Below are 22,988 nucleotides of genomic sequence, written 5' to 3'. Positions count from 1 at the left end.
AGCATAAATGAGCTACATTTGCAAATATTAGCTGTTGGGACTCTGGAATTCAGGCTTATGGTTGGACTTGAGGATCTTGAAGATAACTTCCAACCTAGATGATTCTATGATTTTATTCTAAGAGAAAGTGGGTATCTAAAATTTTCCTTTGCCAGTAGCCTGGGAAGTCAAGGAGGAGATGTTGCTATTTACCACTGGTGTAAGGCAGACATTTAGCCTCTAGGGAATGCAGGTTCAATGCTATATCTCTAGTTTTTCAGTGTGAAGCATAGTTCCTGTAGTTTTTAACTTGTCCTGCATTTTCTTTTAAAAGTCACATGAAAATAATAATATTTTATTTTTGCTTGAGGTCTCAATTTCTTGTGAATTTTTATGTAGTTTAGAAATCTTTCATTCCATTTCTTCCTAGTCTCCCTTGTTCTGTTGAGTGTTCTCTTCACAATGGTTCTCAATTTGGCCTGCTCACTCACTTTTTTATTTTTATTTATTTTTTTTTTATTTTTTATTTATTTTTTAGTTTAGTGGCTGGCTGTTAATCTCTGTTCCTGTCTGACTGGACATGCTTGAGCACAGCAGCAGTATTGAAAATGATGGATTATAATTTTGAGATTTGGCCTAGGGCAGAAAAAATGATCAGTTTGACAGGTCTTTCCAAGCTAAACAGAATAATAGAGAAATGAGTTGAGGAATGGAAGTGGATTGTAGGGCCCTGGAACTTGAAGGGTTTCCTGTATTGTTTTAGAAGATATTAAAATGCTGAAATAAGAAGCATATGTAGGGTTTTTGTTTGTGTAAGTGCATATCTATAGCTGAATCTTCACTTTCTCCACTTATTCATATGTTTGTGTCTTCAAATTCTGTAATGAATACTGGTCAGATCTACTTGTTCGTTTGTGTAATTTAGCAATGAGTGTTACTTTCACTGTGGGCTTCATCAATGGATTTCAAGCTTGATCACTGCTTTTAGTAAGACAAGCTGAAAGGGCTCTGTTTTCAGATCATCAAGCAGACATTTTTGCTTTAATCCTTTCTAAAGGGACGTTTGCTGTCAAGAATTGATGAACTTCGATTGTTTTTTGAGGGTACTTGATTATCTCACAAATTAGTTTAATGCTGTTTGGTGCCTTCTGAGCTGACATCCTGATTTTAGTACTAGTTCTTCATTACATTGTCTGGAAATACACAACATTACGTGGCAGCTCTGTGGCAGGTAGAGTAGGAAGCAACAAATATATAGGCAGCTACTGTACTGGTCCCTGTGAAAACTATGTCTGTCTTGTCAAATGAAAGTGAAATTATCATACAAGTAGACGTACCCACTCTAGCCTTACCTTCTTTGCCTTAAAAACAGCAATGAAGGTTTGGTAATTTGTGGTAAGAGTATGAGCACCCAGAAAGCTATGGGATTTCAAACTATACAGAAGTCCACTGTAAAACCTACCTTTTATTGCTATTGCCAGGGTAAATGAGACTGTATGTTTTATTGGGATGTAGTCACAATTCAATTTGATATTATAGACGTACTCTTAGTCTTTATTTGAGGTAGCAGGATGCATTTTACTCATATTTTACCTGACTTGCCTTTTAGTTGCTAATATAATATAAAGTGCTTAGAAAGTAGTAAGGGAGGCTGGCAAAGAGAGAATGCAAAGGTGACATAAGAGCTTAAACCAAACGTTCCCTCTATCAGGCTTAAAGTTTTAGGTACAGAACATATTAGAGATGATTCTGATTTAGAAATTCTTGCCACCACAAAGGAGTATATTTTAAGCAGAAAAAAAACAACCTGCTTGTTGATATGTAAATTGGAATGAAAATAAGGTTGAATAGGAAAGCTGGCTGAAATGTCCATTGGATGTTTTGTGGTAAATTGTTTTTCACTTTCAGTTATTTGCTTAAAAAAAGGTTTACAGTTCCATTGCAAAATATTCTGATTTTCCTAAAAACTCAAAAGAATTTTAACAAATCAAAAAAAGGTTAAAATAGTTCAGCGAGCTATACTGAACAGCAATTATACTGAACATCCTGTATTTTTATATGTATATTTAAAAATACAAACAAGATGGATTTATAGTTATATTGTCCCTTGTTTTCTTACACTGCTAATTCTTTATATGACTGTTTTCTATACTTATTTGTCATTATATGTAGTAACATCTGGGAGCGCCCATCTCGACCCTTTTCTCGAGAAGTCATCATTCGTTGGTTCAAAGAAGAGCAGGTCCCTCGACGTGCTGGGTTTGAGAGGAACACCAATAGGATTGCTCAATGGTTTCATGGTAATACGCTGATCCTTACTTTCTCATATAACAGCTGTGAGCATACATTCAGGAAGTAAATCTTGCCAGCTTTCATCACAGAAAGGAATGTCTACTGACATTGTGAAGCCTGGTGCCTGTTAAACATTTTTGCCTCATTCCTATTATTAGCATATGATTTCCTGTTTTCTTTTCCTGGTTAAGTAGATTAATTTAGGGCTCAAATAGCCAATGTTTGACAGGAATATTTTGATAAAAATATACTTGCTGTAATATAGCAAGCCAAGAAAAAGGAATGAGACCAATACAGGGTGGGGAGGACTCTAAAAATGGCAAACTGGCAAATACCATAGTTATATTTTAGGTAGATGACTGATATTAAGTCTTTGCTTTATCTGATTTGCAAGAATGTCTCGAACTCATGTCTCTTTAACCCTTGATTTACTTTGAAAACTAGGGTAGCTCCTCCCTCCCTTCCTCCCTTTCTCTCTCTCTTTCTTTCTTTCTTTCTTCTGCAAACAAAAAGCATTGAAAGGTCTTAGTTTTTCTTAGGATGGTTTTGGAGTTTATGCTTTTAGACAGTTTTCATAAAACAGGGAAAACAATCCCTGCTCAAATCCATAAGCTGGTTTCCTATCTGCTGGAGTTCCTAGATTCTCTGGGGTTTTTGGTCTGTATAGCATTTGCTATGCAGCTAAATCTTTGGTATCAAATTCACAGGTAGGATGTCCTGTTTTCATGGGCACTTTATATTTGTTGGACTTAAATATATTAATAATTCTGGCTGTTAAGCTGCAATAATTGAAGAATTGACATAATTGAGGGACTGAAAGGACTCAAAGTTAAATCTCAATGTTTTTTCATAGCTGTTTTTGATGAGTCTGACATTTCGCTGTTCAAACCACTAAACTGCCCCCGATTCTGTTTTCCTAATTCTGTGAGCATAAGATCAAGACGTGTGGGATTTCTGAACCAAACCAGGCAAGAAAGGCTTCTGAACAAATTTAGTCTTCAATGGATTTCAGATTTCATTTTATGATGTACGAGTCCTTACGTCTTAGAAGACTTCAGGCAGCTGCAATTTTCATGGGCCTAGTTAGTCAAAAATACTGAAGTCAGGCATGCCTCCCCTGCAAATGGAACATTTCTTCCATTGCTTATGAACAATGATGCAGACAGGTGGTGGTTTTGTTGTTGTTGTTGTTTTGTTTGTTTGCTTTTTGCTGTCTTACAAAAAATATTTGGTGTGGCTTCTTTCTGAGAGATAAGCTGATTAAAATTTCAGCTGTGGACATTACTCAGAAGGATTTTCAACCACCTTCATGATCTTTCTGTGTGATCCAATGGTAAATGTTTTCCCTGCTCATGGGAATTCACATCCATATAAACCAAAATGAGTAGTTATGAATATAATACATGCCTTTAATTAAGAAGGCATCTGAGCTTAAGCTAATGCCTATGAAGTCTTTTTACCAACTTAAGTGACTTTTGGGGTAATCTCTGAATCACTGCAACAACAGAGGAATTCATAATCTTTCTTTAGTCCCTCAGATCATACTGTTCATATTTTAGATACAGTGACTATCCACTGACATTTATAAAAGTGAGCAAAGTATCTCATTTGTCCTCCTCCCACTCAAGAAAGCTGACAAAGATAATTAAGATAGATCTTCAGTACAAAGCTCAGTGGTTTTCTTTTCAGAGATCTTCACCAGTGCTGCTGCTTTGGTATCTGTTTACTGGGTTAGCTGTTTTAGCTGTGCCTTCTACAGCTCTGGTGGGAATACAGGATAGTTTTTTAAAATTTTATAATGAAAATTTGATATTCTTTTAAAATTTAATTATAAATATGATTTACAACTTAAAACCATCTTTAATGTCTTCAAAAACCATAAAATAAGATGATCTTCAATTGGATTGGCAAGCAACAATTTTTTTTAAGTGGCTTGTGATCACTCAGTGACCACAGTACCATTTATATCTCCAGCTACTAGAATAAAAAAGAATCAGAACAAGCAATTCAGGCATCACTGAGATATGACGTAAATAGTGCCTATATCTTTGGTACAAAACCCAGCTTTTTCTGTTGTATTATTTAATAGATGCCTTAAGTTTGGTGAAAAGAAGTATGCCTTCAAGTGTTTCACTATGAAAACAAGAAAATAGGTCTAAATTTTGATCATTGTAATAATAAGGAAATTAATAATCGTGTTCTGCCCTCTTACCTACTAATTGACAAATATAGGCAGACAAATTCTAACTTAAAAGGGAATCCTCATGTTGTATCAAGATATATGAAACTTTTTAAAAATATGAATTCAGAACATGCTTTGCCAAGATCTCAATTGCTGGTATACTTTAAAAATAGGGAAACGATTTGGGGTTTAGGATGGGAGGTCTGACTTTTAAAAGGGCTAGTAAGGGAGACAGGCTCATTTTTTCAAACAGGTTTAACTTTGAACTAGAATTTTCTTTTTAAACCTCTGTGCAGCTCCTGCCAAATAAAGTCAAAATTACTACCCTTCCCCATATGTTTTGCCAAACTCTTATAACAAACACTAGCAAACAACCAGAGTTTTCAGTTTACTGCAGCCATTAGACACTTTGATTTCTATTCGTTTCGGCAAAAAAAACTACAGATGTCTTTCTCCCATAAGTCTTCAACCATTCTGTGATACAAAAAAAAGATGTTGGTATCGAAACAGGTAATAATATTTCCAGTTATATTGATAATATTACAAGGCACTGATCTCTTCTCTCTGGTGACCAGCAACAGGACCCAAGGGAACAGCATGGAGCTGGGACAGGGGAAGGTCAGGCTGGGTGTTAGGGGAAGATTCTGCACCAAGAGAGGGTGGTCGGGCTCTGGGACAGGTTCCCCAGGGCAGGGGTCACGTCACTGAGCCTGCCAGAGTCCAAGAAGTGTTTGGAAAATGCTCTCAGGTATATGGTTTGTTTTTTATTTTGGTCCTGTGTGGAGCCAGGAGCTGGACTCAGTGATCTTTGTGAGTCGTTTCCAACTCAGGATTCTGTGATTTGTTTGCTCTGTCTTTCCCTTGTCCTTTAACCTTTCTCTTCTGCTTGAAATTTGTTTAAGCATGTTATCTTTTCCCACTCCCACTGTTATGTCAGCTGTTATTTTTGAAACTTAAGATATGTTAGACATGTTACTGTAATGTATTCTATTCTGCATTTGATTATTTTCCATTCAGAACATAGGAGATTGTTCCTTTTTGCCTGGGGAGGGGCTGATCTCTAAATATTTCCCCAGCTTTACTTGAAGCTAATTTTTTTATGATTGCTGATGTTATTTATCCACAACATGAGTGGGATCTCTCAGATGTATAGTGAGTATAATGCAAGATGACAAAATGAGGAATTTGTATGTTGCCTGTGAGGGGGCTTTGTGCATGTTTGCTGAGCATCTACTGTAGGACTATCTGACCTCTGCTTGCCTTGAGGTTGAAAGGAAAAGTTCAGAGGCTGATCTAGAAACATGAGGTAGCTGCCCTAAAGGTCGTACCTTTAAAATGTAATTGCAGCAGCATGGTTCATATTGTGGTGAACTATTTTCTCAAAGGAAGTCAGGGTGGCAGTCCAGTTACTAGCTAAGGGAGAGGCAAGCTGTGAAGAAGCTGATCAGAGCAAATTGAAGGGAAGACTGAAAAATTCTGTGAGAAGCAGAAGCTGAGTTAACCCTGAGGTCAGAGGAGCCAGGGAAGGCCTTTTTCAGTGTAACAGTATCATGCTGCAAATGTTTATGGATCAAGGTTTATTTTTTCATAGCTGATATTGATTTCAAGAAGAAATTTGTTTTCGAGAGGAAACTCTGTCAGGCTTAAATAGTGACAATGTTCTGCAAATCAGATGCTCCCGATAAAGGCTTTAAAACATAGTATTTCCAAAAATCTATTAATTTTGAGCCTTTAAGCAGCAGCAGCAACAGAATGCCTATTGGTGTAGCTGAACAGATCCCTATCAATCATCTACTGGACCTTCTTGTAGTGTTTTTCTAAGACAGAAGAGTATTTGGAGTTAAGCCTTTAGGTCCTATGGTAGGTTCCTGTATTTGATTATCGATGTCTCAACTCAAGTCAGCTCATAACAGTTCATCAGCTCCAATTCAGTGCTCAGCTTCTTCCTTAAGAAATAAGAAGTGTTTTGCTGTTTTCTGAGAAATAAGATGAGTCTTCATATACTAAGGTACTGCACTTAGCTCATAATGATTGTTTTAGTCTGTCAGTTCTTTTGAAGGCTTCGGAATTGTTTTTCTAGTGCCATTACAGTTCCAAAGTGTGTACACAGGCAGGTTATTAGCAAACAAAATAAATGTTTTAGACTCATGGCTCCCCTTGGAAGGGAACAAGTATTAAAGTGAGGTAATGTGAGCTGTAGCGTGCAGCAAGGAGAAAGGAAGCACAAAAGAACAGCAGGGAAATTGTAGAATGAAGCAAATGAATAATTAATGTAAATAGGCTAATTGCTAATGTGAAATGAGTTTTCTATTTCTTTTACAATACATTGTCCTTCTTGAATACTTGTTAACTGGAAGCCATATTCTAAAGATTTAGATGAGACAGAAGAAGGCTAATTCTCTAAACAGAGACAGACGCTAAAAATGAGAGGTTATAAAGCATAAGTGACCACGAGAGTGCAAATACATTTGAAGTGTTAAAAGTTTAATTGATGCAAACTGGTCAGGTGCAGTGCCTGTTTGGTGCACTGTTAGTCAAAGATTAATATAGATATGTATTAAAAAAAAAAGAAAAAGAAAAAAAGAAAAGAATGTGTGTCCTTTAATGTTCAGTCTTGTGCCAGAGAATTTGTGTTTGTGAATAATATGCTGCAGCTTTTTCATAGAACTTGCTTTTGGGTGAAAATACTGATCTCTTAAGGAAAACATATTTTGCTATTAAAAATCAAATTGGTTTACATTTCAGAGACTTGTTGTCACCTTTACTTAAAATACTTTTAAAGATTTTCTTCTCCATGTGCTTCTATTAGAGCATGACATAGTGAGCAATTATGATTTCATTGAGTAGGTCACAGTGGTAGCTTAGTGTATTTACCTGTAGTTTTCATTACTGTTCTGTCTCGTGTCCCCTTATAGGACTGGACAGTGGGTGAGTACATTATCACTATCAGCTTCTTCAATCAGGCTTGCTTTATCTCATTACATAAAGCAAAAAGAAGAGGTGGTTTTGATCTGAAAGCTCTTCTGTTTGTGTTTGGAAATGAAGAATAATTTATTAAAAATAATTTAAAAAAAAGAGTTATTTTTGGAGAAAAAATAACATATATAAAGGCTAAAACACATGCATTTTTAAGAACATAAGTTTAGATTCAAGTAAAAAGCCCTGCTGTTTACAAAGGTTTATGCTATGACTGGAAGAAATTATAGTGACCATTTATGGTGACAAAAGTGAATGCAGAAGGGCTTGTTTATGTGTCCAGCACCCTGAATCTGAGCTGTGCTTCCCTTTGGTGTACATTGTAGTCTGTTCCTTAGACACTGGATCATGTTTTCTCCTTTCAGTGTCAATCCTGTCTATTTTAATTGGTTAGTTATTTTATCCCCACACAAAGTGCACGTAGATGTCAGTTGTTACCAGCCCAGGATATTCAGCTCATCTTTAAATGCTGGATCTGGCACATCACCTCCTCAAGCACAGAACAGGTGTCCTGTCCTCGTTAGTCTTGGAAGAATTGCTGGTGTCCTGATTATTATTAGTCTATATCTAACTGTTTATCAGCTGTGCCTGCAAGCCCTTGTTACTTTGCCTGCAGAGCTAAAATAAAATACTTTCAATTTTACAGGCTTCCACTTACCTTCTTCTCCAGACCAAGCTGTATATTTTATTTTATATTCAGTATTTTCTGTTTAAAGTACAGCAAATAGTTGCAGACTAAAGGTCAGAGAATTTTACTGGTTTCCCAGCAGATGGCCTTCTTACTGGTCCTTCTGACTTACTACGCAGAGTACTGAAACCACAGTCCTATTGATCCAGCCTTAAGGCAAAGGATTACAAGTTATTAGTTCGACAGCTCTTTTGAAGCAATGCTATTTTCCTGCTAAGCAAACTCAGCTCTCTCAAGCAAGTTATCAGCAGGTATAGTGTGTAGGCATGTCGGGGGGGGAAAGCATGCACCTGCACAAAATTATGCTGCTGGTTAGTCTTAACTCTAGATCATCCAGTTAGGAGCAGACTGTGACACTTAAATTGCTCTCACCACAGGAAATAAATAGTAGGAGATGATATGAAAACAAAGCAAAGAGATTTCTGTGAGTCTGTTGGCAGCTAACCTGTATGTGCACTTTCTCAGTGTGATGCTGGCATGGAGGCAGAATCAGGTGGAGAGCAGGGAACATAAATTTGCTCTTCCCCTGAAAAAGTTAATGGAAAGACATTAACTCTCTTCCCTCTTCAGTTTCAGAAAGGTCACTTCTTCTTTCTTCTCCTTGTCTTTCAGTGAATGGGACTGTTAAATCACAAACATGTCAATCTTTGATGTGAATCAGCTATATGGATTAGCACAGTGACTTCAAACACAGTGGCTTCAAATACCTAACTGAGATCATCTTGCTGGGATTGTGAGCTTAGCTCCTTGCTCATTTACCTTAATTCCAGATGTAGGAAATGAGGCTATTTAGTAGCCATTTTTTAGTGGCTTGACTGAGAACTGGGGCAAGCCCCAGAGGATGTCCAGAACTGGATCACTGCAAGAGCAGCACATGGTTATTATATTGACATTCATCGGGTGTGAAGTTTTTACTATCCAAATGTTATTCTCGTTTGACTTTCAATAATGCTTCAGTGTATGGTTCACTTTGAGTGATTAAAGGTAACTTTTTCCCCTGAGGAACAGTACACTAAATCGATACTCAAGAATGTTGCAAGCAGCTAGAATGCACTGTAATTAACAATGTTAGCTTAAAGTTCTCAAATCTACTCAAGCGTGTGAGAAGAAACATTAGTTATCAATATTATTGCTGACTTAATTTTCTTTGAGCTGGAAAAAGAAGTATAGTTTCTTCAGTACGTACAGAAAATACCACAGTTAAACTGCTTTGCAGAAATCTATCTGGAACTGTTATTTTAATTTGAATGTGGGAAAATAAATATCGCATGATTTAAATTTGTATCCCTTTTAGCAATAAAAGTTTTAATGATTACTTAGTTAAAAAAAAAATGCATAAAGATTTCTCCTAAGCATAGTGATGTGATCTGGAAGATTCTCACAAATGTACATAGTTTTCAGCTTTGACTATTAGTAAAGAAAATATGCATCCTTAAACCTTGTGTAAATTGAATAGGCAAAAGGATTTTCCTGCATTTATGAAAAAGCTTTGAAAACAAAGAACACGGTATATTTTCTGCTTAGTTATCTGTTATGAGACAAGTTGTAAAAGTTGAATTCTAGGGCTCCATATTAACTGTGACTTTTATTTTTCTCCTTACATTGAGTGAGCTTTTCTGTCATTGTGGTTTGCAATGATCAGTGAGGTTTACATAAAATGTATCTTGACAGCTTCTTCAACATCCATGAGATGATGTTTTATGAAAACCGTGAAATACATGTTTTTGAAGACAATCATGGGCATATTTGTTTGCTAATAACTATCAGGTAATGGGCACACACCCATGTGTATATATATGTGTAAAATTTTCCTACTTTTTGGATCCATTCATTTCATTATAACAAGGAGATAGGTTAATTGATTATTTTTGAGTGGGGGATGTATTTTTGTCAACAAGCAAAGTTTTTTCTTATTTGAAAACAAATTCAGAATGCGTTCAATTGCTTTTCTTATGTGTGTCTAATTCACAATGAAAAGCATTATCATAAACAGCTCCTGAAAAGTTTTTATTCACCTTATACTGTACAATAGTTTTGGTGGTTGCAGAGCCAGTTGAGCTATATAATTGCCATTATCAGCTGATATCTCAGTGTACTCATGATAGTGTGTCTCATTGTTACAAATCTGTTCCACAATTTACAACCAACCATCTAGGTTCTTCCTGAAGTTAAGTTTCATGATGGGAACATACAGCAACGGTCGTCTATATCATAAGGTACAAGGAAATGTACCATGGGAAAGGGGAAGCTGGAGCTTAGTGCACCCTATTGACAATGCCATTCTGGTCCCTGAGCAAGCCCTGGGCTGTCTTCCCAGGGCTGGTGTAGACCAGACACAAAATCAAAAAGTCAATTGTTGCTTATAGAGCTGGAGGCCAAACTATAAGTTCAATGAGTCTTGTCATATGCTATGAAAAATCAAAATCTAACTTTCATATATTCAGATAAAAAGCAAATTAGAATTAAAATGGCATAGGTACATTAGTGCAAATCAGTATGAATATAAAAAGGCCAGTGGAAAATAGTAGCAACTCTAGCAAATTAGCAGCTTGTCAGAGCCTGTAATGTGATATTTTATTTACTACCATGTTACTCAATTAACTTCTAGATATTTCAGTGTCTATTCATTGGGCAAATGCTCTTACAGTGAGACCACTGAATTAATGAAATTGTATTCATAATGCATTCCCAGTGTGCTGAATGACAGATCGATACTAGCATAAAATAAAGCCAGGAAAATTAGCAATGTACCAGGAAGACTCCCTAAGAAAGCTCTAAACAGGATCAACCCGGATATAACCTCTACATAGTTAATTAGTAGAATTACAAACCTTTCCCATGCCAACTGTGCATTTTGTATTACACAGGATGTTCACATTTGCATGAAATTTAAGTATGGAGGTGTACAGATAGATTTGCTTTTCATTTTACTTACAAACACATTTAGAATGTCTAATAGTTCTTACTCATGTCAAAGTCGTACCGTTCTGCATCATAGTGATTGTGAAGATTAATGTTTGTTTTAAGTAGGACTACAAATTAATTGCCATTATGGAAAGTACTTTACCTAGGTATTTAGTAAATATTATTGCTGCTGTGGAACAACCTATTTGGACCAATAGAACTGTCAGTGACATCTACTAATCTAAAACCAATCCAGTCTTTTTCCTTTTTACACCACTAGCAAGATCAGTTTTCCTCCTATGTTCCTTAAATGTGCTTTTGTATACTATATCCTATTTTCTTTTTGTTTGTTTTTCATTTTTATTCAAAATAGGATTAGGATCTATTTCCTGTTTGCTTGAAGCTGTAAGCTATACTTTCGTTTACTTTATTGCACCCGAATAAATTACATCAGTCCTCTACAAAAGAGTTCAGTTTCTAAGTTCAAATTTGAAGTGTTGGGCTTTATCTTAATCCACCAAAACTGGGAGCAACTTATGCACATATTGTAGTTATTTGCAAACATACTTTGGTTTCATTATAAAGGAATGATACTGCTTTTATACAAGACGCACACTGATGAGAATTCTAACAGTATGGAGAGGGAAAGAATGCAAGAATTACAATTTTATTTTATTTTATTTTATTTTATTTTGAGGATGAGCTTCAGAACCAGTACTTCTGGTTTTGTCTTAGAGTTTTAACTATTAAAATTGCACTTTTTATAATTCAGCTCATGACTGAATAGACTGTTTTTCCCTCCTGGGTTACTCATATAGTTATTGGAGACATGTTGATAAAAGCAGGAGTACCCCATAAAATGTGATAATGTAGCTAGGGCTGCTTTGGTTTTCCTTTGTCTTTTTATAGTCAATCTCTGCAGCAGACAGCCTCCAGTGCAATTAACTCGTGATTAAAGTATCTTGTTCATTTAGCTTGTCTAACTTGGCTTGATGAAATTTGCCAGTAGCTTCCTATTATTTAAGTAATTTGTTTCTCTTCTTCATTTAGTAAATCTAGTGGCTACATTTCATGGGTATTTACACCTCTAGCAGTAGTGGCACAGGAAATCTGCACAAGGACTTAATGTTGGTGCCTTTTCCTTCAGATATGAAATCATAGCATATTACAATTCTTAGTAATTCATTACTGTTATTATTAGAAAGCTTTTTGGCAGATTGCTTGAGGTCAAACTGGTTGTCTCGGTCCAGTCTGTGGACAAGTACCTGTATTTTTCATTTATTTGCATTTTCTGTAATCAATTGCATCATGGAAAAAATGGATATAATGGATCACAAAAGCACCCCAGAATAATGAATGCACAACATGGAAAGCAAAAGTAAATCAGGCCCTACCTATTCTGCCAGAGTTTATGTTGATTTATTAAATTGTTTAGTCCTGTAGAACCTTACTCCTTAAGAATTATCAACACTTAAATGTGTAGTATTAGAAGCAGAACACGGTGCTAAAATTGGGAAATATATTGTATATATTTTGCATTTTTTTTTTAAACTAGGTATTATCAAATTAGATGTGATGTAAAATATTCCACACTCTACTTACTAATGCTTATTTTGGAGCTAGTGAAATACCTGTAAGATTTTAAATGACTGCATAGTTTATCCTTCTAGACAGAAGTTCCATCCTTGACTTGTGTTTCTTGTTGAAATTAAACACCTGTAGATTTGCAAGTACACAAATTTCTTCTGGCACTGGTTTTCAAAGAAAACTTGGTTAAATGTACACTTATAGTTGAATGAAGGGAGAATAGGCAAGCTAATAAAATCCAGTTTGTGCCAAAATTGAGAGAAGTCATCTGAAGAAACAGTAAAATAAAATGATGGAAGTTCTACTGTGTTCCTTAGTTACTCTGGAGATATTTTCTGACATCTTCATGCAAAGCATAATTATGTTGTCTTTACTGAGATAATAACATACTGTTAACAACAGGGCACAGATGTTTTAAGTTAACAATTGTTTTCACACTTAAAAAATCTGTGAAATGATGCCGAACTTTGGTGGTTTGCTTTACCCATTGCTCTTAACATGTCAAGAAATTACTCTTTTGTGGAGCATTCAATCCCCTAAATTAGTTTGATATAGGATATCCTGGATTTATAGTCAGTGCAGTGGGGTTTTGTTTGTTTGTTTGTTTTACTATTTCTCTGAAACTTTCATTTTTTCTTCTTCTCCAGTGTCACAATGGTACTTGACATCTTTTTCTACTTAGCAAGAACTCCACTTCAGCAACTCATGTGTAGGTAGCACCAGCACTGTTTCTGTCCTAGCTGAATGTGCTGGAGAGGCTACTATGCACCTTTCCAAACTCCTCTTGATTTCATAATGTATTTCAAATTTATATTATCTGTATGAGCACACTCACTTCCCTATTAAACATCTGTTGTTCTAATATTCAGCGAGGTACCGTATCATCAGTTCAAAGTATTCAGAAAACCTTTTAGACTCTTACCTTCAGTCCTTCAGACTTCCAGGTACCCGATCCTCTTTATGAAGATACAACTGTTCACCATTTTTTTCCATTCAAAGAGCATAAAAAAAAGTGTTACACATTGACAGACACTGTTAGTATTGGCTGGGTACATATGTCACCTAACAAATGAGCAGAAGTTATATTTAACCAGAAATTGAAAACCTAAATATTGTGATAATGTGTTATCCATAAAACAGGGACATGTCTGCTTGTCTCTCTGTGCATATGAATATAAAATATTTTAAAGGCATTAGTAAATAATGTTGTGGTATGGGTACATATTTCAAAAGACAGCAAATTAAATTTAATTATCATAATTTATATTTACATATAATTTGTTTCTTCCATAGTATCGTGTCTTACAGAAATGTCCTTGGTGTCTATACTGTGATATGATGCAGTCATCCAGTAATGTTAGTATTGTGCCTTTCTTAATCTTCTTGATTCTTCTTGTGCTACAGAAAGGATAAGTAGTTTCACTCATTTTTTGTTACTTTAGCAGGTTATTGAACGAAACTGCCAAGTGCTTTTAGAAGTGACATGTTGCATATATATTTCAGCAAGAGCTAAAAAGTACAGTAGTTACCAAATGCAATTGGACAACTTTTGATGTAGTATTTTCTTGCCTGTGGATATGATATTTTAGAAATGTTATAAACATTACTATTATCGTGGCTTTGAGCACAATAATTCCAGTGTTGTACTCAAAGAGAAAGGTGGTTCTTGGGAGTACAAAACTTAGGGGTATAAAGGAATACATTGAGAGTCATTCTCAGAAGCAATTTATCCAGTTAAGACCCTTTCACTGAGGTTCATTGTGATGTAAGCTCTAAAGTAAATTTCTGTGTGGGCATTGTGCACTCAGGCTAGTTAGGAACTTCAGTGCTTGTTGTGAACATCTAAGTCCTATGCCTTCTTCTGCTGTTATCTTGTTCTTTCATCTCCTACTTACTAATTTCCACACTAAGGCCCATGGTAGTCAGTGATGTATCTACATATTTATATGATAGGAACTTATTCATGTCAGTATTAAACAAATCTCTTTTCTGGGTTAGATGGTTGCTAAATTTAACTGCAGATTTTCTTGTGGAACACCAAAATATTTGTTGACATTAGAACTGTCAATTGAAAATTGTGTTAGTGATTTTTATTTTGTGATGAATCTCCTTTTTCTGGAAATACTATAAAAGTATTTGAATGAATAGTGTCAGTTTCTAAACAAAAACCTTTCATTCTCAATAGGAAATGTTTGCTTTGAAATTGCAGTTAATTTATAATTTTACAAGGTTTAAAATAAAAATGCAGTGACATTTTAAAATATTATAAAAATGATATATTTCCACTGACTAGATCCATCATGATGACCCATCTATGATCCAATATATATGGATCATCAGTTAGATATTTTTTTTCCCCAAGGCTAATTGTTTATTTCAATTTTTGTTGGGGAAAAACCAATGAAATTACCCATCTGTCGGGTGATGGGATGCACAGTTGTTTTTATCTGTTACAGTAACTTTTGAAACTGTAACTTTTGAAATCCCATTCTAAAAGAACTTACACTAAACATCTGGCTTCTTCACTAGTAAGCCTGGTGTCTTTTATAAACACTCTGTTGTAAGTCATGGAAATAAGGCTAAAGCATGCTTCCAGAAAATCTTATAGACACTTCTTCAGTATTTGAATTAAGAGACATGTTTTTTCAAAAGCAGTCTCTAAGACTGACAGTATAGTTTTCATGCTTGTGACTTTTCAGACTCAGTCTTCAACCTGCAGAAAATAGGAAAAGGTAAGGTACATACACAGGGTGAGCAGGCGTCTCGAGTTCTAGGTTCAAAATGCAGGGTGCATGATGCTTCAGAGAACTTGCACAAAATTCTGATTCTAATGCTTTCAATGTTTAAAGAGTCCAGTGTTGGATAATTTGGAACTGCAAATGGTTTCCACTTTTATAATTAATATTTCTTTAAGTTCATTTTTAAATGAACTCTTGATTCAAGAACAAATTCCCGCCAGCCTCACACACTGTTCTGAATGTTGTATGTGTTCAGAACTGTACCTCCCCACTCTCCTTCACCAGCGACTCACCAGTCAGTAATGAACTCAATTAAAACATCTCTGCAGGAATGCCATCCTGGCCAAGACTGTTTCATAGTAGAGCTATTCTATTCTATGCACCATTCCTGATTTTTGTCCATGAGGCCACCCTGGAGTGAAATCTGACAGTGTTGCTTCAGAATTGGTTATACAATTCTAGGAAGGAACTACAAAGGGACTACCTTTAGCTAATTCTTCTACTTTGCCTTTTTGAAGAAATTTAAAGCAAACAAAGTCACGCTGTGGGGTTTGTTTTGCTTTGTGTGGTTGGTTTGATAAAAGCCTAGTCTCCCATATTTTCTCATGTCCATGCTGCCCTCAGAAGTATGCAGGAGGATGGAGGACTTATGATAGCTGGAGTTGTGAGCACATAAGCAGATCCCTGAGGGCTTTTGATCTCTTATCCTCTCCTTTCACAGATTAGCTTTCTCATCTTTTCCCTTGATTTAGATTTCATTTGCATACTGGAAGATCTCCTCTCTCATTTTCAAATTCAGCAATTTGAATTCAGCAAACAAAAATATGAGGGTTTAAATAACAAGTTTTAAGATGAGTAATATAAGTAAGTGACATGATTAAGAAGATGTGCTTGCAAATTATGCCCACAAGCTAGAATTTCTTTTTTTTCCTTTGTTGCTTGCATGACAAAGACTAAATGAATGCACGTATTTTGTCTTCCTGGATAAAGGATGGTGAATATTGGCCACTATCTTTCTAAAAAACTTCTAAACATTTCAATTTTCACACACAGCATAATATCAGTGACTAGTGTACCAGAACAGCTCAGTTTCTCTTTGATTGCTGAACCAGGGTCATAGCTCAAATTAGCTTTTTTGCTCCACTTTGTTTTTGTATTACAACACTGTACCGTTTCCAACCTTGTCAGGCTGCTCTAGTGAGCTATTTCTGTGTGCGCTTTACTGATTATACAAATCTTAATATTTCAAAAGATACAGTGAGGTTGTAATATTTACCTTTCATTAGTAACATCATGCACCTATCACAAAAGTTTACTGATAGTCTGTATAGTTGGCTTTTTCCCATATAATAGAAATAAAAATATACTCTCATATATATGGTAAAGAGGTGAACATATCCTACAGGAATAATATAACAAATTTCCCTATTTAGATTAGTGCACTGATATTTTCTCAGAGAATGTTTGTTTCTTATTTGGAGTTTGCAGACATCTCCATGAATATGCTTATTTACCATACTATTTGCAGGAAATGTCAAGTATGTACAACAGCATCTAGGATGCTTATAAAGGCCTGGATGTATTTACAGGTTTCTGTTTTGTTTTATTTTTAACTTACATTTTTTATTTTCCAGTCATCCTATAAGCAAAGAGAAAAACACCATTAGCAAGAATATTTGCACTGTTTATATAAGGCATCCTATTTAGGTGCTTTGAAACTCTATGCTATTGATCTTCCATTGACTCTACCAGAGTGTAAAAATACACACACACACACACACACACACACACAATCTGGTTTGAGAAGCCATTGAAAATGGAACAGTTAACAGTTCCTTTCTTAAAATGAGCTACTTTTCAGAAACTGTTTAGATGAGAAAAGCTAAGCAGTAATAGCAGAGATTTAATGCAGGAACTTGAGATCATAATAGTCCATCTCTAAAGAAAAATTCAAAAAATATATATAGATGAGATAAACCTAAAGGTGTAAAAGGTTAAATATCTTTATTGTGCTCTTTTCTCTTCTGATAGACAACATGTAACAATGGACAAAGAAAAGAGATGGTTTGAAATCTTTGTTTTTCTCCTGGCTAATGCAGTCTATATGCTGATCTGAAAGGAAGGAAAGAAAGACGCCAACAGTATGCTTTGAGGAGAGATTAATAGACAAATTTATAGCTCTATTATGTCAGTGGTGTATTCAGGCAAGTAAAGCAAATGCCTATCTTTTTGTGCTGCACTGCCTGTTAGTGAATATAGTGTAAATATCTTGACAGTGAGTATAAGGGCTTTTACAGTATTTGAGAGTTTGGATATAGAATGAACTTTAAAGGAGACAGTTAATGGGTATGTTTTCAGCAAAGTGCATAGGGAATTAACTGTGAGACACGCTGATAACAATGGTTGTAGCACATCTGATTTTCTGTACACCTGAAGGAAAATACCCATTATAACTGCATTACTCTTTTAGATAGGATTTTCAAGATCCCCAGGGGAGGAGGACCCCCCATTTCCTTCTGAATATCAGTATCTTTTAAATGGCTTTAAGGAATCTTAGCCTTAGGGAATTAAGAAAGCCTCTGAGATCTGAGTTTTCCCTATTCTAAGAACTGCTTAATTTTTCATTCAGAGAGATGAGTCCATATTATTAAAACAAAACATCAGGCCTATATATTTTCACATTTGATACTTTTTCTCATTGACATCCTGTATGCTCAAGATAGTGCTATTCACTGCCTATGTCTTCAAGGAGAACTTGTTTAGAGCGTGGTGCATTATCAGTATTCCTCATCCTTGCCTAAAGGGATCTCTTGCAAAACAAACAAACAAACAAACAAACAAACAAACAAACAAACAAACAAACAAAAAAAAAAAAAAAAAAAAAAAAAAAAAAAAAAAAAAAACATAGCTTTCCCCTGCTTGAGACAAATCCAAACCCTCCTGGCTGGACAGTGGAATCAAATAGGCAGCATTTGCCCATACAATGCCACGTACGTTGCTTTTCTCTGCAAACAGGAAAGTTTTGCTATTTATTTTTTTATTGCATATTTTAGCTTTTACTTTTTGTGCCCTATTGCACACCTTTTCTCTATTATCAGTACAGAGAGCCATACTTGGGACACTTATGGACGCTATTCTATTTATTGGGAATTAAATTCAGGTTACCAACATGCAGCACAGCAAAAAATCTGCATTCTCACCAGCTGTAAGAAAGAAAAACATTTCATAGGAGCTCTGTACCCCTTGACTTTTGGGCTCTTGTAACACTTGTGCCCAGGTTTTGAAAAAAACTCAACTGTCAATTTGCTGGTGTGTTTTTTATTTTGTTTATTATTATTATTTTACACCTGGACATTCATTTTGACGCCTAAACGGGAACAGAACACTTTTGAAGACCTAGTCCCATGTGAGTTTATCCTGCATTAACAGCAGATGGTGAATAACTTCAACAGCTATGTTTCTGTTACCATCAGTCTTTGATTTACTCCCCTGCTTTGCTTTTCAGTCTTTATTGCTTCTATTCTGAAACAGCAAAGTCAGAGCTATTGTTATCTCTCAGCCATAGCTTTTTCACACAATACTATTGATCTCTTCTTTCACTATTTTCTTTCTTGCACCATCCAAAGAAGCATTGCGACTTTAAAAGGAAGGAGAAGGAGAAAATAAGCCTTTTTAATAAGCTGACACACTGTAAGATCCTATTGCTGCAAATATTTGTGGATATATTTAATTATACGAGCTGTTTCTGATGTAAATGCTTGAGAAATGACAAGGTGTGACCTAGATATGTATATTATCCTCTGGCTTTTTCAGTTGCAGATCAGTCCATAAGCCATCATAACCAATAACAAAGTTCTTAAATTTTATGTGACATTGGTAGTCTCAAGGTTAACATAAATAATTAATTCTAGACATCATAGTTTGTTGATGAATTGTACCCTTCCCAGGGAGCACCAATAAGTATGTTCAGTTAAGAGTTCTCATATGGACTTACACCTGTGGGAGAGAATTGAAAAAGTCAACATGTGGAAACTATTGCTTTGAGAGATGGCTTTTCTTGAGAGCATAAACTATAGCTGCTCTAGTTCTTGCACTGCAGGGAAGCAATCACTTCACCTTCCCTGCTTTTATTCTCTTGGTATTTCTGAGTGGCTGAAGGAGCTGGATTTTTCACCTTCTCCTAGGCCAGACCTGGTAGGTAGTGTCATGAATCCAAACATTAGTTTCAGACCTTTTGTTTCCCACCTTATTAGGGAATCTAGGGAAAATATATACATATATATTCTAGACTTTAGTTTCCCAGTTTCAGTTTTCATCTTAGCTTGTGGTTGTTACTGGTGTGTATCTGCCTTTGTCATGGGCTCCAGAATCCATGACCCCCTTCCATTAGGTTCATAGACTCGTATTCTTGCAAGCTGTTCTTGCACTTTCTGATGGTGGTTTATGCAAATCCTGCTGTCCTTCCGCAACCTGTCGGACAGCTCTACCCAGCCAGAAGTCTTATGGGGAGAGAGCAAGAGATTCTTCTGGAGATCTTGTGGTACTCCTGCAACATGGGTTCCAAAAGCAAAGAGAGGGGGTGGTTGTAACACTTTGGGTTGTAGAATGCCTCAGGTTTCATTTTTAGCCCTAACTATATACTGAGTACACAAACTGAACTTTTCCTACCACTGACAGAAGGAAGTTTACATTGCTAAGGATTTAAAATCCTTTTTAAAATCCTTACACTTTCTGGTGCCACTGCTGCTTTGCTGCAAATACAGATTCTAGTGCTTTAACATTGGTACAATCACAGTGTACTTTATAATTTGTACTACCTTTTAGTACATACTGTTGTCTCAAGTACTGGATGGATATTTTCCTTTTACTGTTGCATTTTGAAGCACAATAGTGATTTTTATTACATTATCAATTTTAAAAAATGTAATTTACAAACAAAAATTGCTTCTCTGTAATTTATACTTCCATGAAATGGATGGGTCTACTTTTTTGTTTCTTTGAATATTAACATGAGAGATTTTCCATTTTTGGTCAAATCTTGCTTGCTAGAGAGACGCCTTTACATACCATCATGGATCATAGAAAGTACATCTCACAGGTACTTGCCAAAATAGCCCAGGACTCTCAGATGAATCTTGCAGGCACCTATTGAAATCCTTCTGATAAGCTGTGTAAGACGTTGAAATTTGGAATGAAGACATGCAAATTCATTCCTACAAATTATTTGTCAATATTTATTTGTCAGTATTATTTGTTTCCTCTGTATTTTCATTGTGATTATAGTCTGACAAGCTTTGTGACAGAAAGTTCTTTTTCCTTTGTGTTCAAAATCTGAATGAGTCCATCCTTGAAAACATCTTTTTAGGATGGATTTGTCAACATATGTTGTATAAAATGCAGGATAGTAACAGAACAAAACCAAGTAAGGAACATATAAAACCACATGGAACTAATATAAAACCAGAAATATTGCCAATAAAGATGTAAATTTACAAGAAGTGTAAGAACTCAAAATTATTTTTTTACTAGTAGAACTACCTTTCAAACTTGTATTTTATTTACTATGCTATATTTTTTACTAAACATTATGAACAAATTAACTTGTGTAGGCTCATCTAAAACCATACTAGCTGCAGTAGGATTCACCCGTCTGAACTTCTGTTTTTTTTTTTTTGTTTTGTTTTGTTTTTTCCTCAGGATTTCTTTTAAGAATATTTGCCTTTATTCATAAAGTCCCAAGTAGGTTGGCTCTTTACTTGCAACTACATTGTTTTTATTTTCTTGATAATCTAGGCAGAAAAACCTGCAAGAGTCTCCTCTCCTCAAACTAGACCTTTTCTGTTTTAATGAAAATGATTTTGTTCCACTGGTATAGTTTTACTGCTATGTTTGTCCAGCTCTGTTTTTCAGTTACAGAAAAGGAAAAAATTGGCAAGTGCTTAGCAAACTGATCCTTCTAACCCTTATATCATTCAATTACTTTCTCTCAAGTTACAATTTAGACCTGCCTGCATAATTGGACATATATAGCCCTTTACATTATTTGGGAGTTATCTGCTAATTCTTCATATTTCCTTGTGTTTACTCATTTATTTATTGTTTACACTTGCTCAAGATGTAATGTGTCTGTGTGAAGTTTAGTATGTGAATTATTCATGTAATGATTGCCTGGAATATTTATATCCATATAGACTTTGATCTAATCCCACTGATGACAAAAGAAATATTAGTATTGGCCTCTCTGTGTTTTGGATCTTGCTCCTAATTTTGATTGGTGACCTAAATCACACACTCCCCTGGTTAGATGTCTTTAAGTTGTGTAAACAGGATGAGTCTCTTTCCTATTAATTGATTACCTGTTAATATTCATAATTGTTCAACAAATCAATTTTGTATGAAATAGAAGGCTTTTCATAATGGTTATGAAAGCACTTTTGGCATGAATGGTCTCATTAATATTTATTTATGCCTGTATTTGTGATGCTTTTGCTCTGAGTAAAACCTCATGCACTAGAGTGTTTGAGATCAAGCTAATGAAAAAATATTCTAAAGGAGGAAAAACATCAGCTAAACACACAATTTCTATTGCAGGTGAGTAAATGAATGCTTCTGGGCTGATTTTGTACCTGCTCCCTTTCTAATCTCAGTCAACCTCTTGGTTTGTATAAATGCATATATGCATATTTAAAATGTATTGATCATTAAGACCAAACTATGTTTATATATTGACATTTTTATAACACATGGTACATAAGGTCACTGGTAGGTCACAACAATGGACATGATGTGACTTATCAGTATATTCAAAAAACAATTTTAGACTAGTAGTATATTCTTGCCTTCTTGGCAGAGTTAATCAACGTTTTTTCGTTTGGATTTGTGCTTGTTATGGCATTATCTGAACAAATATTTATGTATTTCATCTCCTGAGTTTCACTCAAGATGTATCTAGGATATTGCTGAGAGAAGAGTGGGAAGCTGAAGTGTCACTCCATCATATTTCAAAATAGTATTTTCTTGCTATTGAGACTTCTGTAAACTCGAAGGGAATATCAAAATTCCTCAGCTGTGCCCACCAAACTCGTAAAGGACTCTGCAGTTGTCATGTGAGCTTAGTATACTCTAAATATTAGGATGTTAATATTAAAATGAACATGATTACAGAAAAAATGTTAAGATTTGACTATCATCTACAAATGTCCTTATAGGTGCTGTATTTAAAAAACAAGTTGTTAATTAGGAACAGATCAGTTAATGATGAATAACTACCTGTTTTATGATCTGAAATAGCTGTCTTTAGAAATATTGTTCTCTCATTAAGGACACCAAATGTTTGTTTCAAAGAATTACTACACCAGAATGTTTAAAGCGGATATGTAGACACGTGTGATATGATGGATGCATGCAGTGAATTTGGGGTAGGGAAATAAAAATAAAGCCTAAAATAAAGCTAAGATTTCAGTGTTTTCAAGAGGAGTTGCACCTTTAATCCTTTCCCAGTCAAAATCCTACTGCTCTTTTGCAATTTCCTATAGACAACAGTAGTGTGCATTTTCTGAGATAAATTATTTGGCATGACAGGTAGAACATGTAAGGGAGGTACTGAAGTGAGTTTCAGTGGGGTAGCTAACTTCTGTTCAAG

At 35.3% G+C, this 22,988-nt stretch overlaps 1 protein-coding gene across 6 annotated transcripts in view; it reads left to right on the top strand.

The window, feature by feature from the left end:
- SH2D4B (SH2 domain containing 4B) overlaps positions 1–22,988 on the top strand; it is a 112,410-nt gene that overhangs the window by 80,315 nt on the left and 9,107 nt on the right. For all 6 annotated transcript variants that reach the window (XM_035329514.1, XM_035329515.1, XM_035329512.1 and 3 more), the window contains one exon: positions 2,152–2,279. In XM_035329514.1, the coding sequence (XP_035185405.1) occupies positions 2,152–2,279 (128 nt within the window). The remainder of the gene's footprint in view (positions 1–2,151; positions 2,280–22,988) is intronic.

The sequence above is a fragment of the Oxyura jamaicensis genome, chromosome 6, assembly GCF_011077185.1.
Source record: "Oxyura jamaicensis isolate SHBP4307 breed ruddy duck chromosome 6, BPBGC_Ojam_1.0, whole genome shotgun sequence".
NCBI classification, from domain to species: domain Eukaryota; kingdom Metazoa; phylum Chordata; class Aves; order Anseriformes; family Anatidae; genus Oxyura; species Oxyura jamaicensis.
Note: the sequence above shows the minus strand (reverse complement) of the source record. Positions and strands in the feature narration are given on the sequence as shown.